Source organism: Macaca thibetana, chromosome 15, assembly GCF_024542745.1.
Source record: "Macaca thibetana thibetana isolate TM-01 chromosome 15, ASM2454274v1, whole genome shotgun sequence".
NCBI lineage: Eukaryota > Metazoa > Chordata > Mammalia > Primates > Cercopithecidae > Macaca > Macaca thibetana.
The window spans coordinates 9,546,803-9,564,656 of NC_065592.1; the positions used below are offsets into that span (position 1 = coordinate 9,546,803).

At 44.2% G+C, this 17,854-nt stretch overlaps 2 protein-coding genes across 2 annotated transcripts in view; one reads left to right on the plus strand and one right to left on the minus strand.

The window, feature by feature from the left end:
• SPOUT1 (SPOUT domain containing methyltransferase 1) overlaps positions 1–17,854 on the plus strand; it is a 256,133-nt gene that overhangs the window by 105,835 nt on the left and 132,444 nt on the right. The gene's annotated exons all lie outside the window — the stretch shown is intronic.
• The window catches only part of NUP188 (nucleoporin 188), a 65,982-nt gene that overhangs the window by 38,088 nt on the left and 10,040 nt on the right, over positions 1–17,854 (minus strand). The window contains exons 3-10 of the mRNA XM_050759707.1: positions 17,469–17,542; positions 14,067–14,151; positions 13,448–13,528; positions 12,479–12,523; positions 10,677–10,769; positions 10,436–10,555; positions 938–1,149; positions 143–257 (exon numbers count right to left, since the gene is read on the minus strand). Coding sequence (XP_050615664.1) covers positions 143–257; positions 938–1,149; positions 10,436–10,555; positions 10,677–10,769; positions 12,479–12,523; positions 13,448–13,528; positions 14,067–14,151; positions 17,469–17,542 — 825 coding nt within the window. The remainder of the gene's footprint in view (positions 1–142; positions 258–937; positions 1,150–10,435; positions 10,556–10,676; positions 10,770–12,478; positions 12,524–13,447; positions 13,529–14,066; positions 14,152–17,468; positions 17,543–17,854) is intronic.

Here is a 17,854-nt window from a genome sequence, read left to right on the forward strand (position 1 = left end):
ACAAAAACATTGTAGAAAGAACCTCCACATCACTGAACAATGTAGAGTTCCACAACACTGAAAATTTTATGCAGCAGTTCAGTAGTTGAAAGCTACTACTAACATAAACCCTCTGAAAAAAAAGAGCCTATTCCAAGTTCACCTGACAAATAAGCCCATCCTGCGCAAACTGGTGCAGTTCTCTTCTGTCATCCAAAGCACACTTATGTAAGGACTCAATATCCATGCCCTCCACCAGGATGAGGGCACTGAAGTAGCTAGAAAGAAAAACAGTATCGCCATGTTATATATCCTGTTCTGAAACTCACTAGAGACAAAGGTGAGATATAAGACACAGCAATATCAAAAAAACCTATTGGGCCAGGCATGGTGGCTCATGCCTATGATCCTAACACTTTGAGAGGCAGAGGTGGGAGGATCACTTGAGGCCAGGAGTTCAAGACTATCTTGGACAACAAAGTGAGACCCCATCTATACCACACAGACACACAAAATTAACTGGTATGTATCTTTGCTCACAGAGTGACCAGGCCCCCAATTGTGGGTATATCCACGGTCATAAATATAGAAAAAACAAGAAATTTAAAGTCCATAGACTATCACCTGAAAGAGAACAGTGAGCATATATGCCTTATTTATCACAATCTTGTTAGCATTTGCATAGGGCTTGGCCTACAATAGTTGTTCAACGAATTTTTCTTGAATGGATGAACCCCTTAAATGAAGACAGTAAGTAAAAGAGCAGATTACAATACTCATTTTGAGAGTCCTCTCTCAATCCCAGTCTTTACTCCCTGCGTGAAAGGGAACATGGTAGTAGACCTATTTCCCCACCCATTAAGTGAAAAGTACACCTACCCCCAACCTGCTTTCATACCACTATAGTATCAATGCTCTAAACACTACAAGTTCCATGATGTTCAATTCACTGACTTACCCAATCCGATCTACAAAAGGATCCATAGTCTCATCCACCAGGTGCCTATTGGTCTGCCTACTACCAAATCCTTGCTCTTTAAACATCTTGGTTAATACAAGTAGGTCACTGGGTGCCATCTCAAAGTATGCATAATAAAGGAAAATAATTTCTAGCAGCATGGACTGTTCCCGAAGACACTGAACAAACCAGCGAGACACTTGGCGCTCTGTCTGTACGATCGATGAAGAAAAAATGGGAGAGAAATAAAGTGAGATTAAAAACAGTACTTAAAAAACTTTTTTTTTTTTTTGAGACGGAGTCTCGCTGTGTCGCCCAGGCTGGAGTGCAGTGGCCGGATCTCAGCTCACTGCAAGCTCTGCCTCCCGGGTTCACGCCATTCTCCTGCCTCAGCCTCCCCAGTAGCTGGGACTACAGGCGCCGCCACCACGCCCGGCTAATTTTTTGTATTTTTAGTAGAGACGGGGGTTTCACCGTGTTGGCCAGGATGGTCTCGATCTCCTGACCTCATGATCCACCCGTCTCGGCCTCCCAAAGTGCTGGGATTACAGGCGTGAGCCACCGCGCCCGGCCCTAAAAAACATTTTTTAAAGAAAGGGTCTCAATCTGTCACCCAGGATAGAGTGCAGTGGCAGATTATGGCTGCTCAAACTCCTACACTCAACTGATCCTCCTACCTCAGCCTCCTAAATAGCTGAGACTACAGGCCCAAGCCACTGCACCTGGCCCGTATTTAATTTTTTTTTTAAGAGACAGATTTTTGGCTTTTCTTTTTTTAAGAGACAGGGTCTGACTCTATCACCCAGGCTGGAGTGCAGCAGTACAATTATAGCTCATGGCAGCCATCCCCTCACCTGAGCCTCCCGAGTAGTTAGGACTAAAAGTGAGCACAAACACGCCTGGCTCATTTTTTCTTTTTTTAAATCTTTGGGAGAGAAAGGGTCTTGCTAAGTTGCACAGGCTGGTTTTGAACTCCTGGCCTCAATAGATCCTCTTGGGAGGCCAAAGCACTGGGAATTATAGGCGTAAGCCACTGTGCTCAGCCAACCAATGTATCTTTTCTTTTGAGAGAGGGTCTCGCTCTGTCACCCAGAGTGCACTGCTATGATCACAGCTCACTGTAGCTTTGACCCACAGGGCTCAAGCGATCCTCCTGCCTCGGCCATCCAAGTAGCTGGAACTACAGGTTAGCACCACGTCTGGCTCTTTTTTTTTTTTTTGAGACGGAGTCTCACCCTGTTACCTAGGCTGGAGTGCAATGGCGCAATCTCGGCTTACTGCAAACTCCGCCTCCCAGGTTCAAGCGACTCTCCTGCCTCAGTCTCCCAAGTAGCTGGGATTACAGGCACACGCCTCCATGCCCACCTAATTTTTGTATTTTTTGTAGAGACAGGGTTTCACCATGTTGGCCAGGCTGGTCTCGAACTCCTGACCTCGTGATCCACCCACTTCAGCCTCCCAAAGTGCTGGGATTACAGGCGCAAGCCACAGTGACCGGCCATGGCTAATTCTTTTAATTTTCTTTTTTTTTTTTTTTTTTGAGATGAAGTCTCGCTCTTGTCCCCCAGGCTGGAGTGCAATGGCACGATCTTGGCTCACTGCAACCTCTGCTTCCCAAGTTGAAGCGATTCTCCTGCCTCAGCCTCTCGAGTAGCTGGGATTACAGGCGCCTGCCACCATGCCTGGCTAATTTTTTTCTTTTTAGTAGAGACAGGGTTTCACCATCTTGGCCAGACTGGTTTTGAACTCCTGACCTCAGGTGATCCACCCACCTTGGCCTTCCAAAGTGCTGGGATTACAGGCGTGAGCTACCGCGCCTGGCCAATTTTTAAAATTTTTTGTAGAAGCAAGGTCTTGCTATGTTGCCAGGGCTGGTCTTGAATTCCTGGGCTCAACCAATCCTCCCACCTTTACCTCCCAAAGTGGTGGGATTACAGACCTGAGCCACCACACACTCAGCCACAACAATGTATCTTAAAAATTATCTCTTATAAAGATATAGTAAAAATTTTCTGGACTAGCAGGCTCACATCTATAAGCCTAACACTTGAATACTTTGGGAGGCCAAAGTGGGAGGATTGTTTGAGTCCAGGAGTTCAAGACTAGTCTGGGAAACACAGCGAGACTCCATCCCTACAGAAAGTTTTTAAAAATTAGCCAGGCTTAGAGGTGCATGCCTGTAATACTAGCTATACTGGAGCCTAAGGCAGGAGAGCCACTTGAGCTAGGGAGGTTGAGGCTGCAGTAGGCTACGACCATGGCCCTATACCCCAGCCTGGGTGACACGGTCAGATTCTGTCACAAAAAAAAAAAAAAAATCCCTATTTTTAATCCTCTTATGTGCATAATAACTCATTATGTGGATATGCTATAGATTATTCAACCAACGCCCTCAATATTTTTAATACTACATAGTATTCCACTGCACATAAATGCCATCATTTATTTAACCTGCTCACTTGGATGAGCATTTAGGTTATTAACAACCCCTTGTTAATAAAGTCGTACTATTCAACTGACAAAACTAGACATTCTTTCCAGGTGTACAGGTACAATCACCAAGAAAGATCATAGGGTAGGCCATAAAACATGAGACAGTAAATTTTAGAAGACTAAAATGACAAAGAATGTGTTCTCAGACAAAAGAACCAAATAAAAACACTGGGAACAGTAAGATGTTTCGTCTGGTATAGTACTTCACACCTGTAATCCCAGCACTTTGGGAGGCCAAGGTGGTCAGATCCCTTCAGCCCGGGAGTTCAAGACCAGCCTGGGCAACAGGGCAAAACCTGGAGCATGCTTGTAGTCCTAGCTAGCTGGGAGGCTGAGGTAGGAGGATTACCTGAGCCCAGGAGGTCAAGGCTGCAGTGAGCTGTGATTGTGCCACTATACTCCAGCCTGGACAACAGAGGAAGAACCCATCTAAAAAAAAAAAAAAAAAAAAAAAAAAAAGATATTTACGAAAAACATCCAATATTTGCACATTAAATCCAGAGAGTCTCACTCTGGGTGACAGAGTGAGACTTCCAACACACACACACACAGACACACACACACAGACACACACACACCCCCCCATTAAAAAAAGAGAGGAGCGGCCGGGCGCGGTGGCTCAAGCCTGTAATCCCAGCACTTTGGGAGGCCGAGAAAGGTGGATCACTAGGTCAGGAGATCGAGACCATCCTGGCGAACATGGTGAAACCCCGTCTCTACTAAAAAAAATACAAAAAACTAGCCGGGCGAGGCGGCGGGCGCCTGTAGTCCCAGCTACTCGGGAGGCTGAGGCAGGAGAATGGCGTAAACCCGGGGGGCGGAGCTTGCAGTGAGCTGAGATCCGGCCACTGCACTCCAGCCCGGGCGACAGAGCCAGACTCCGTCTCAAAAAAAAAAAAAAAAAAAAAAAAAAAAAGAGAGGAGGCCAGGCAGTGGTTCACGCCTATAATCCCATCACTTTGGGAGGCCGAGGCGGGCGGATTATGAGATCAGGAGATCGAGACCATCCTGACTAACACGGTGAAACCCTGTCTCTAGTAAAAATACAAAAAATTAGCCAGGCTTGGTGGCGGGTGCCTCTAGTCCCAGCTACTCGAGAGGCTGAGGCAGGAGAATGGCGTGAACCCGGGAGGCGGAGATTGCAGTGAGCTGAGATCACATCCCTGCATTCCAGCCTGGGTGACAGAGCAAGACTCCGTCTCAAAAAAATAAAAATAAAAATAAAAAAGAGAGAAAAAAATATATATATAAAAAATAAAGAAGAAGGCTGGGTACACACACACACACACACACACACACATATAAAGAGGCAGAAATCGATTTTAAGAAAAGAGAGAGAAGCCGGGCATGCTGGCTCACGCCTGTAATCCCAGCACTTTGGGACGCCGAGGCAGGAAGATCATGAGGTCAGGAGTTCGAGAGCAGCCTGGCCAACATGGTGAGACCCCCGTCTCTACTAAAAATACAAAAAATAGCTGAGCGTGGTGGTGGGCGCCTGTAATCCCAGCTACTTGGGCAGCTAAGGCAGGAGAATAGTTTAAACCCGGGAGGCAGAGGTTGCAGTGAGCCAAGATCACACCATTACACTCCAGCCTGGGCAACAAGAGTGAAAATTTTATATATATATATATATATATATACACACACACACACACACACACACACACACACACACACAGAGAGAGAACAGAAATCAATTAAATATAAAACATCATAATAAAGAAAACTGGCCAGACGCGGTGGCTCACGCCTATAATCCCAGCACTTTGGGAGACTGAGCGGGGCAGATCACCTGAGCTCAGGAGTTCGAGACCACTCTGGGCAACATGGTGAAACCCTGTCTCTACTAAAATACAAAAAAAAGCTGAGCTTAATAGTGCGCACCTGTACTCCCATCTACTCGGGATGCTGAGGCAGCACAAGAATCACTTGAGTCCTGAAGGTGGAGGTTACAGTGAGCCAAGATTACGCCACTGCACTCCAGTTTGGGCTACACAGTGAGACCGTCTCAAAAAAAAAAAATTTTTTTTTAATAAAGAAAATTGAAGACAAAACTATCATTATCAGAAATGAGCAAGGGCACAGCACGAGACTCCAAAGAGAATAAAAGGATAAGAAAATAATATGTGGCTCAAGCCTGTAATCCCAGCACTTTGGGAGGCCGAGACGGGCGGATCACGAGGCCAGGAGATCGAGAGACGATCCCGGCTAACACGGTGAAACCCCGTCTCTACTAAAAAATACAAAAAAAAAACTAGCCGGGCGAGGTGGCGGGCGCCTGTAGTCCCAGCTACTCGGGAGGCTGAGGCAGGAGAACGGCGTAAACCCGGGAGGCAGAGCTTGCAGTGAGCTGAGATCCGGCCACTGCACTCCAGCCTGGGTGACAGAGCGAGACTCCGTCTCAAAAAAAAAAAAAAAAAAAAAAAAAAAAAAAGAAAATAATATGAACAGCCTTAGGTAAATACATTTCACTAGTGAAATGAAATGAACAAATTCCTTAAAAGACACAAATTACCAAAATTGTCCCAAATAGAAATAGGAAACTTGAATAGCTCCGTATCAATCAAGGAAACAATTCAGTATTTAAAACTTTTTAAAACTTTTTAAAAATTTTAAAAAGAGATCAAAAAAATTTTAATCAATAAATAAAATAATTAAAAACCTTTCCACAAAGAAAACTCCAGGCCCAGATGGCTTCACTGGTAAATTCCATCAAACATTTAAAGATAAGTTCCAAAAGGCAGGAGCCATAATAGACAAAACTGAAAAAAACATTTATCAAAACTTAAAATTTTGGCTGAGCGAGGAGGCTCATGCCTGTAATCCTAGCACTCTGGGAGGCCGACGCAGGTGGATCACCTGAGGTCAGGAGTAAGACTAGCCTGACCAACATGGCGAAGCCCCATCTCTACCAAAAATAACAAAAATAAGACAGGCGTGGTGGCACATGCCTGTAATCCCAGCTACTCGGGAGGCTAGAGGCAGGGGAATCCCTTGAACCCGGGAGGCAGAGATTACACTTAGCCAAGATCGTGCCACTGCACTCCAGCCTGGGTGACAGAGTGAGACTGTCTCAAAAACAAAACAAAACACTAAAACTAAAATGTTGGCTCTTGGAAAGATACAGTCTAGGAGCTCATGCCTAGTGGCTCATGCCTGTAATCTCAGCACTTTGGGAGGCACCAAGGCGGATAAACCATTTGAGCTACAGAACTTAAGACCAGCCTGGGCAACATGGCAAAACCATCTCTACAAAAAAAAAAAAAAAATTAGCCAAGTGTTGTGGTACCCGCCTGTAGTCCCAGCTACTTGTGGGGCTGAGGCAGGAGGGTCACTTGAGTCAGGGAGGTCGAGACTGCAGTGAATCAGGTTCCCACCACTGGATTCCAGTCTGAGGGACAAACCGAGACCTTGTCTCAAAAAGAAAAAGAAAGACAGAGTTAAGGTGGGAAAAGACAAGCCAGTAGGTGAAAGAAAATAGTTGTGAAACATCTATCTGGTAAACAGCTTATATCTACAATATTGTATATAAAGAACTCTCACAATTTGGTAAGACAAACATCCACGAAAAACAACGGGATAAAAATGTCAACAGACACTTGACTGAAGAAGGTATAATAAGCACATGAAAAGATGTTCAACATCACTAGTCATCAGGGAAATACAAATTAAAACCACAATGAGGCCAAGTACGATGGCTCACACCAGTAATCCCAGCACTTTGGGAGGCCAAGGCCGGTGGATCACAAGGTCAGGAGAGTGAGACCATCCTGGCTAACACGGTGAAACTCTGTCTCTACTAAAAATACAAAAAACTAGCCAGGCATGGTGGCATGCCTGTAATCCCAGCTACTCGGGAGGCTGAGGCAGGAGAATCGCTTGAAAGCAGAGGTTGCAGTGAGCCGAGATCATGCCACTGCACTCCAGCCTGGGCAACAGAGCGAGACTCCGTCTCAAAAAAAAAAAAAAAAAAGCATATGGTGTGTCAGCCGGGCGCAATGGCTTACCCCCATAATCCCAGCACTTTGGTGGGTTGAGGCAGGCAGATCACCTGAGGTCAGGAGTTCAAGACCAGCCTGACCAACATGGAGAAACCCAATCTCTACTCAAAATACAAAATTAGCTGGGCATGGTGGCGCGTGCCTTTAATCCCAGCTACTCGGGAGGCTGAGGCAGATGTGCTTGAACCCGGTAGCGGGGACTGTGGTAAGCCAAGAACATGTCACTGCACTCCAGCTTGGGCAACAAGAGTAAAACATAGTCTCAAAAAAAAAGAGTACGATGTGTCCTAGGCCAGGCGTGGTGGCTCACACCTGTAATCTCAGCACTTTGGGAGGCCAAGGCGGGCAGATCACCTGAGGTCGGGAGTTCGAGACCAGTCTGACCAACATGGAGAAACCCTGTCTCTACTAAAAATACAAAATTAGCCTAGTGTGGTGGCGCATGCCTGTAATCCCAGCTACTTGGGAGGCTGAGGCAGGAGAATCACTTGAACCTGGGAAGCAGAGGTTGTGGTGAGCCAAGATTGCACCATTGCACTCCAGCCTGGGCAACAAGAGCGAAACTCCGTCCCAAAAAAAAAATATATATATGTATATGTATATATATTATAGTGTGTCTTTCCCTTTGGTTATGTCTTTTTTTTTTTTTTTTTGAGACAGAGATTGCTCTGTTGCACAGGCCAGAGTACAATGGCGTCATCTTGGCTCACTGCAATCTCCACCACTCGGATTCAAGCAATTCTCCTGCCTCAGCCTCCTGAGTAGCTGGGAGCACAGGTGCGTGCCACCACGCCCAGCTAACTTTTGTATTTTAATTTTATTTTTCTGAGACAGAGTCTTGTTCTGTTGCCTACGATGGACTGCAGTGGCGCAAACTCGACTCACTGCAACCTCTGCCTCCTGGGTTCAGGAAATTCTCCTGCCTCAGCCTCCCGAGTAGCTGGGATTACAGGCACGCATCACCATGCACAACTAATTTTTTTTGTATTTTTACTAGAGACGAAGTTTCACCATATTGGCTAGGCTTGCATTTTTATTTTTTATGGTTTTTCCTTTTTTTGAGACGGAGTCTTGCTCTGTCACCCTGGCTAGAGTACAGTGGCGCAATCTTGGTTCACTGTCACCTCTGCCTCCTCGGCTCAAGTGATCCTCCCACTCCAGCCTCCCGAGTAGCTGAGACTACAAGTGGGTGCCACCACACTCGCCTAATTTTTGTATTTTTAGTAGAGATGTGGTTTCACCATGTTGGCCAGGCTGGTCTTGAACTCCTGACTCAAGTGATCTGCCCACCTTGGCCTCCCAAAGTGCTGGGATTATAGGCCTGAGCCACCGTGCCCAGCCAATTTTTGTATTTTTAGTAGAAACAGGGTTTTACCATGTTGGCCAGGCTTGTCTCGAACTCCTGACCTAAAGTAATCTGCCTGCCTTGGCCTCCCACCGTGCTAGGATTACAGCCACTGTGCCCAGCCTCAGTTATGTCTTCTTTTACACCTTTTATAGCATTTTTAAAGTTCTCTTCATTTAGATTTTAAATTGTCCTAAACTTATTCCTGGGAATTTTAGGCTTGTATTGCAATTTCATGCTTCTGACTGCAAACTTTCCAAGGACAGGAATGTTATATGTATGAACGGACCCTTTTCATCCATTAACTATTTTTTAAGTAGCTGTGTTTTTGACGTGTTTTTTGTATTATTTTTAAAACAAACAAGGTCATGCTACAATCTATAGATGCAAACTGGTTTAGAAATTAGGATAAAATAATCAGACTGGTGTTACACACTGAGCAGAAAATAGTAAGATGAAATATTAAGTTCAGAATTCTATTAACCACTAAACAAATCTTAGGTAAGAAATGAAAGTAATGGGATTGCAAAAAAGTCAAAGTCAGAATTAAGTACTATTAATTAATGTCATCAATATTTTGATTTATATGACATGTTCAAACTTTTCTCAAGAATGATAATGTAGGCTGGGCGCGGTGGCTCAAGCCTGTAATCCCAGCACTTTGGGAGGCCGAGACAGGAGGATCATGAGGTCAGGAGATCGAGACCATCCTGGCCAACCCGGTGAAACCCCGTCTCTACTAAAAAATACAAAAAAACTAGCCGGGCGAGGTGGCCGACGCCTGTAGTCCCAGCTACTGGGGAGGCTGAGGCAGGAGAATGGCTTAAACTCGGGAGGCGGAGCTTGCAGTGAGCTGAGATCCAGCCACTGCACTCCAGCCTGGGTGACAGAGCGAGACTCCATCTCAAAAAAAAAAAAAAAAAAAAAAAAAATGATAATCTAGGTCAGGCGCAGTGGCTCACGCCTGTAATCCCAACACTTCTGGAGGCCAAGGCAGGCAGATCACCTGAGGTCGGGAGTTCAAGACCAGCCTGGCCCACATAGTGAAACCATATCTCTTATCTCTACTAAAAATACAAAAAATTAGCTGGGCATGGTGGCAGGTGCCTATAATCCCAGCTACTTGGGAGGCTGGGGCAGTAAAATCGCTAGAACCCAGGAAACAGAGGTTGCAGTGAGCTGAGACTGTGCCATTGCACTCCAGCTTGAGCAACAGAGGAAGACTCCATCTCACCAAAAAAAAAAAAAAAAAGATAATCTGTATGTTTTAAATGAATGAATAAATAATTTAACTTGCAGTTCTATAAGCAAGGGTGTGCAATCCTCCTAAGAGTTCCAGGCCAGGTGTGGTGGCTCACGCTTGTAATCCCAGCACTTTGGGAGGCTAAGGTGGGCAGATCACCTGAGGTCAGGAGTTCGACACCAGCCTAGCCAAGGTGGTGAAACCCCGTCTCTACTAAAAATGCAAAAATTAGCTGGGTGTGGCAACAGGTGCCTGTAATCCCAGCTACTTGGGTGGCTGAGGTAGGAGAACTGCTTAAACTCAGGAGATGGAGGTTGCAGTGAGCCAAGATCGCACTACTACACTCCAGCCTGGGTGACAATGCGAGATTCCATCTTAAAAAACAAGAGTTACAGGAGAGCACAGTAACCACATACCATGAGATTTCCATGTGTCTCCCAAGTTGGTGCTTCAGTTTTATAAAGCTCTTCAAACTGCTGTCTGTATTTTGAAACTAGTTCCTTCTCCAATTTATCAACACAGTCTGCATATTCAACCTTTAAAAATAACCAAGAGAGTAAATTATACCTAGAATAAAAGGTAAATATTCAAATAATATTAACAAAATTATTAAGATGATACAGTGTAAAGAGAACCAAGAGGACTAAACAAGCTTACCCTATAGGGGTGTCTTTCATCTTGGAAGTAAGTGAGAAGGTGTAAGACACAACGAAGAATACAGGTTCTTTCTTCATAATAATAATCTGCAATCTGAGGAACCCAAAGATTCAAAATCAGTTACTCACCTTTGCACACAGGAAACTCAAGTTTAAATTTATTGATAATTTCACTTAAAGATGTGGATGGGGCCGGGCGCGGTGGCTCAAGCCTGTAATCCCAGCACTTTGGGAGGCCGAGACGGGCGGATCACGAGGTCAGGAGATCGAGACCATCCTGGCTAACACAGTGAAACCCCGTCTCTACTAAAAATACAAAAACTTAGCCGGGCGAGGTGGCAGGCGCCTGTAGTCCCAGCTACTCGGGAGGCTGAGGCAGGAGAATGGCGTGAACCCGGGAGGCGGAGCTTGCAGTGAGCTGAGATCCGGCCACTGCACTCCAGCCTGGGTGACAGAGCGAGACTCCGTCTCAAAAAAAAAAAAATAAAATAAAAATAAAAAAAAAAATAAATAAAGATGTGGATGGAAAAGTTAAATTTATATAAGGAATCACAGAAATGCAAACATACTGAATTAGGCCAAAATAAAGCAAAAGACTTTCACAAACCAGGATATACAGGATGAAAGGAATTATTGTTTAATAATATACACAAGTTTCCAAAAATGTTTTTTTTTTTTTTTTTTTGAGACGGAGTCTCGCTCTGTTGCCCAGGCTGGAGTGCAGTGGCGCCATCTCGGCTCACTGCAAGCTCCGCCTCCCGGGTTCACGCCATTCTCCTGCCTCAGCCTCCCGAGTAGCTGGGACTACAGGCGCCCACAACCGCGCCCGGCTAATTTTTTGTATTTTTAGTAGAGACGGGGTTTCACCGTGGTCTCGATCTCCTGACCTTGTGATCCGCCTGCCTCGGCCTCCCAAAGTGCTGGGATTACAGGCGTGAGCCACCGCGCCCGGCCCCAAAAATGTTTTCTAGCATGATTTCTCAGAGCATTCATGTAGCACACAATGCTACCAAATGGCAGGCCAAACACATAAAAACAAATATAAAAATTCCACTGATATAGGTCCTAATTGCTTGTAACTAATGTACTTAGTTCTCACTAAATATAAAACAGGAAACTTCTTCAGAAGTCACAAATTCCACTTTAACACGAGATCCTAAGTGAGAAGGTTGCTGGAAAGGGACTGAAGAATAAAGAAATACAAATTAATCCTGTTGGACTTAGACCTAGAGGAAAAATATCCATGAACTTGTTCTCACCACCAGTAGCTGAAGAATCTCCTTGGGAGAAACCTTTCTACTGGATCCAGTGGACAAAAGCATCGTTTCAGCCAGGCACAGTGCCTCACCCCTGTAATCACAGCCCTTTGGGAGGCCGAGGCGGACGGATCACGAGGTCAGGAGATCAAGACCATGGTGAAACCCCGTCTCTACTAAAAAACTACAAAAAATCAGCCGGGTGCGGTGGCAGGCGCCTGTGGTCCCAACTACTCGGGAGGCTGAGGCAGGAGCCTCGGGAGGCTGAGGCAGGGAGGGTGAACCCGGGAGGCAGAGCTTGCAGTGAGCCGAGATCGCGCCACTGCACTCCAGCCTGGGCGACAGAGCGAGACTCCATCTCAAAAAACACAACAAACAAACAAACAAACAAAAGCATCGTTTCACAAATGAGTTAATATGCTTCTTCATAAAAACCTCCCTGCTTATCCAACAGAAGAGTCAAAAGCCAGCAATGCTCAGGAAAATGAGGTCAAGAAGCTGTCACTCAATTTTACATCAAAGAATAGAAATGGTGACTACTACTGACCTTCAGGATTAAGGCCTGGCTCTGCCTCTCATCTTGCAGTACTGTCTGAAAAGAAAAACAGAGCAGTTAAGAGGCCATCTTTCAGGCAAAACTCAAGTAATAAGAAAAGATACATACCTTCACTTCATCCTTCAAGATTATACTTGCACATTTATTTCTACATATACTTTCCACCTTATTTTCTACTCAAATGTACCCAAACCTGTGCTCAAATCCCTTCCCTTCTCCTCTGGCCTCAGTCCCCTTATGCAAAATGAGGGACTGGGCAGGCTAGAAATTCTACCAAATCCTTATCACCTCTAATAGCCCAAGATTCCATGATTAACATGTCAGTCTTTGACCTCTCCACTCCTCCAAGTATGAAGACAGATCTCAGCTTATGTGCATACATATTCTTTATTTTTTTTAAAGAGATGGGGTCTCACTCTTTTGCCCCGGCTAGAGTGCAGCAGTGCGATCACAGTTGACTGAGCCTCAAACTCCTGGGCTCAAGTGATCCTCCTGCCTCAGCCTCCCAAGAAGCTGGGAGTACAGGCACAGGCCATTGCACCCAGGTCATGTTTTTTTTTTTTTTTGAGACGGAGTCTCGCTCTGTCACCCGGGCTGGAGTGCAGTGGCCAGATCTCAGCTCACTGCAAGCTCCGCCTCCCGGGTTCACGCCATTCTCCTGCCTCAGCCTCCTGAGTAGCTGGGACTACAGGCGCCCGCCACCTCGCCCGGCTAGCTTTTTGTATTTTTTAGTAGAGACGGGGTTTCACCGTGTTAGCCAGGATGGTCTCAATCTCCTGACCTTGTGATCCGCCCATCTCCAGGTCATGTTTTTTTAAAGCCTTTAGTAGGTCTTTCCTGAAGATGACTGTACCTGATCACCTACCACTGATAAAAGAATTGGTGCCAAAACCCTTCATTATCTAAAACTAACGGAAAACGGATAAAGGCAGCAGAAAGGAGCTGACATAAACCACAAACCTTTACTGAGTCCCGAGTACCCCTGTAGTCCTCTTGCAGGTAACACTGGAGTAACTGCACACTCTGTTCTTCATCAAGACCCTGAAACACAAGAGATTTTAAGTGAGGAACAGCCACTTCAGCTCAGAAGTCGCACACAGGATGCAGAGCATTTAAAGATTTGTCTTCTACAATGAACACAGGACTTGAATAAACAAAAATGCTACTCAAAGATTCATTCAACATAACAATTCTGACTCTAATGGAAGACAAGAGCCAGTCACTGACATACAATTTTTATTACAATTAAATGTACATGCCAGAAACAACGATGCTTATTCACCAAGCACTCTAATACAGCAGTAGGCATGATGTGAGCTTCTGAAATGACAAACTTAGTCACCTTAAAGACCACCACATGTCTGGTGAAGAAAACCCTATGATATGCAGTAAATGGATCAGGCAACTTTGACTTGTAACTTTTAGGGAGAAGAGTTACAACCTGGGTATTTATAAAACACAACATGTTCAATTTAATTCCCAAAACAAAAATAAACTGAATTTTCACTATCACTAGCAACACAACCATATACATCCACACTGCAAGTAATAAACTGAGCGAGTGCTAATTTTTACTCACCAAAAACTTGCTGATTCTTAAACCCAGTTCCTTCAATGGTGACGCAACATCTTTATTAGCTTTCACTTTTTCAGCTGAACTTGGGCTATGAAAAGAACAGTGAATCATTTCTTCATTCTCAATAGCCCACTGAGTTTAAAATAAAAATATTTTAAAATATTTTCACTACAGACTTTTTTCTGCCCTTCAGATGCCTATAAAATACACACACACACACACACACACACACACACATTCACCTCCACAGACTTCATAACACAGAACTGGTTATGCCTAAGTAACAACAAACAAACAAACAAACAAACAAAAGTGGTTAAATTACAGTTATAACAATGTTATTTGTAAACACATTAAGTTACATTATTTTTGATCCTTACTACTACCCTGAAAGGCAAATATCACTATTCTCCTTTTACAAATGGAATTGCCAACAGTTAGAAAGGGTAAATAACTTACCAAAAATCCCACAGCTAATAAACAGTTGCTAAAATTTAAAACCAGGTCTGTGGCATACATACATATTATCTGTAATAGCTCTGTCCACTGAGAAAGCCTAGAAGTTATAACACTCCAATAGCAGCAGGCACATGCAGCACCCAGATCCTGCTTTACAATACCATTATCTAATAACAGCATTCCTTGGAGAATTGGTTGATTCTAGAGCCAGGGCAAGGAAAATACAAGAAAATCTTGAAGCATCTTATAGTGAAAGAAAGTACAGAAGGGTTTAAAACACCAAAGTCCTTTTGGTAGGAGATAACTTAATAGAAAAAAAAAGGAAAAGAAAAAAAGAAAAAAGGAAGGACACGCCCAAAGGAGAGAGGCCAACCTAAAAGAATGTCCAATGGCCAAAGCTGAAACAAGGTATAAACAAAGTATAAAATAAATAAAATAAATATATTTGAGTCCATACTGATATAAACTAATGAATAAATAAATTGGGTAGGGAGAGGCCAGCACAATGGCTCATGCCTGTAATCCCAGCACTTTGGGAGGTCGAGGCAGGAGGGTAGCTTGAGGCCAGGAGTTTGAGACCAGCCTAGACAATAAAGTGAGACCTCCACCTCCACCAAAAATGAAAAAAATTACCTGGACATGGCTATATTTAGTACTCACTTCCAAAAAATAAAGTAGGAAAAGAGAAAAAAGTAACTTTACAGAGGAGAAACTTGTCTAACGCCTCCTTAACTGAGTGGCCAAGATTAATATCACCAGTGATTTCATGTGGGCAGCATGTACTCTCTGCTATGATGTGGTAAGAAGGGTAGCTCAGCCAGGCGCGGTGGCTCACGCCTATAATCCCAGTACTTTGGGAGGCTGAGGCAGGCGGATCACCTGAGGTCAGAAGTTCAAGACCAGACTGACCAATATGGTGAAACCATGTTTCTACTAAAAACACAAAAATTATCCAGGCATGGTGACGTGCACCTGTAGTCTCAGCTACTAGGGAGGCTGAGACAGAACTTCTTGAACCCAAGAGGCAGAGGTTGCAATGAGCTGAAATCGCACCACTGCACACCAGCATGGGCAACAAGAGCAAAACTCCATCTCAAAAAAAAAGAAGCGCACCTCACCTCTGGGTATTCTTTCCAAAAACTCACAACCCCTAATAGTCTAGTAATAAGAAAAACATCAGACAAACCCAAATTGGGGGCATCCTACAAAATAACTGACCAGTCCTCAAACCTGTTCAAGGTCATGAAAATCAAGGTAAGACTAAGACACTGTCCAGCTAAGAGGAGACTACAGGCATCTGACAACTAGGTTGGATTCTGGAACACAAAAAAGATAGTAAAGAAAACAGTAGGCTGGGTATGGCAGCCCACGCCTGTAATCTCAGCACTTTGGGAGGATGAGGCGGGCAGATCACTTGAGATCAGGAGTTCGAGACCAGCCTGGCCAACATGGTGAAACCCCGTCTCTACTGAAAATACGAAAATTAGCAGGCATGGTGGTGGGTGCCTGTAATCCCAGCTACTCAGGAGGCTGAGGCAGGAGAATTGCTTAAACCCATGATGTGGAGGTTTCAGTGAGCCAAGATCGTGCCACTGCACTCCAGCCTGGGTAACAGAGGGAGACTGCATCTCAAAAACAAAAACAACAACAACAAAATAACAGACACTGGGGCCGAGAGCGGTGGCTCACACCTATAATCCCAGCACTTTGGGAGGCTGAGGTGGAAGGATCACTTGAGGTCAGGAGTTCAAGACCAGCCTGGCCAACATAGTGACACCCCATCTCTACTAAAAATAGAAAAAAATTAGCTGCGTGTGGTGGTGGGCACCTGTAATCCCAGCTATTCAGGAGGCTGAGGCAAGAGAATCACTTGAACCTGGGTGGTGGAGGTTGCAGTGAGCTGAGATTGTGACACTGCACTCCAGCCTGAGCGATAAGGGCAAAACTCCATCTCAAAAAAAAAAACAAAAAAACAGACACTGGAATGAGACCACCAGGTTCGAATCCTGGTTCTACCACTTACTAGTTGTACCATGGCAAGTTACCTAACCGCTTTGTGCCTCAGTTTCCCCATTGGTAAAATGGAAACAATGATAAGAGTACCTAAATGTGATAATATAGTGATTATCTTTTTTAAAAGTCCATGTATTTTAGATACATAGTCAAGTATTTGCAGATAAAATAACAAGGTATCTGGGATTTACTTCAAGGTAATTATGGGGGAAGAGTTAACAGATGAATAACAAGGAAAAGTTCATCGTTAACCTAAGGGAATGAAAATGGAAGGTAAAGATGTAATACATTCAAAATAAGTACAAAAGTCGAAGGGAAATGAGCTTGACTTCAACTACAATGCATAACAGAATGAGATCTGGACTAGGAATCAAGATCAAATAGGCCCAGCCCTACAAGCCATATTCTCTTTATTTGTAACTACTCTATATTTTATTACTGTATTTTCCACTACCCAATACAAAGATCTATATATTCACCCAAAAAATAATAGTAACTATCTCAAAGGGGTGTTGTGGGGATTAAATAACTTTTGATAAGTCAGGTGTTTACAGTAATAATTGTTACATAGTTAACACTACACAAGTGTCAGTTGTTAGTATCATCGTGCTATCTCCCACCAATTAGTGCTTGCACAGACACTGTGGACTCTGAATAAATATCAGAAAATTCGTTGAATGTTTAATAAATCCTCATCCCCACACATAGGTCATAATTATATTCTACAATACTGTATTTCTAGAAGGAATTTCCTTTTCTTTCAGCCAACAACAACAAAAAAATGTAATCTACTCTTTTCCACTGGTAAACGAAATTGTATTATCTCTGGTATATATAACCCTACAAAATCATCAAAGCATACAGGAGGATGGTTTCATCCATGCCAGCTTCCTTAAGGGAATTACTTTAACCAGACGCCTGGAATTGCCATACCTGGGAGATTTGTAGTAAGAAAGCCCCTCTAACAATCGCCGCCAATGTTTATTCAGTTCTGCCTCAATCTGACTCTGGAAAAGAACAAGGCAATTATACAAATGCAGAATTTTTTTTTTTTTTTTGAGACAGAGTCTTGCTCTATCACCCAGGCTGGAGTGCAGTGGCACGAATTTGGCTGACCGCAACCTCCGCCTCCCGGGTTCAAGTGATTCTCGAGTCTCAGCCTCCCGAGTAGCTGGAATTACAGGTGCCAGCCACCATACCCAGCTAATTATTGTATTTGTAGTAGAGATGGGGTTTCACCATGTTGGCCAGGCTGATCTTGAACTCCCAACCTCAGGTGATCTGCCCGCCTCAGCCTCCCAAAAGTGCTGGGATTACAG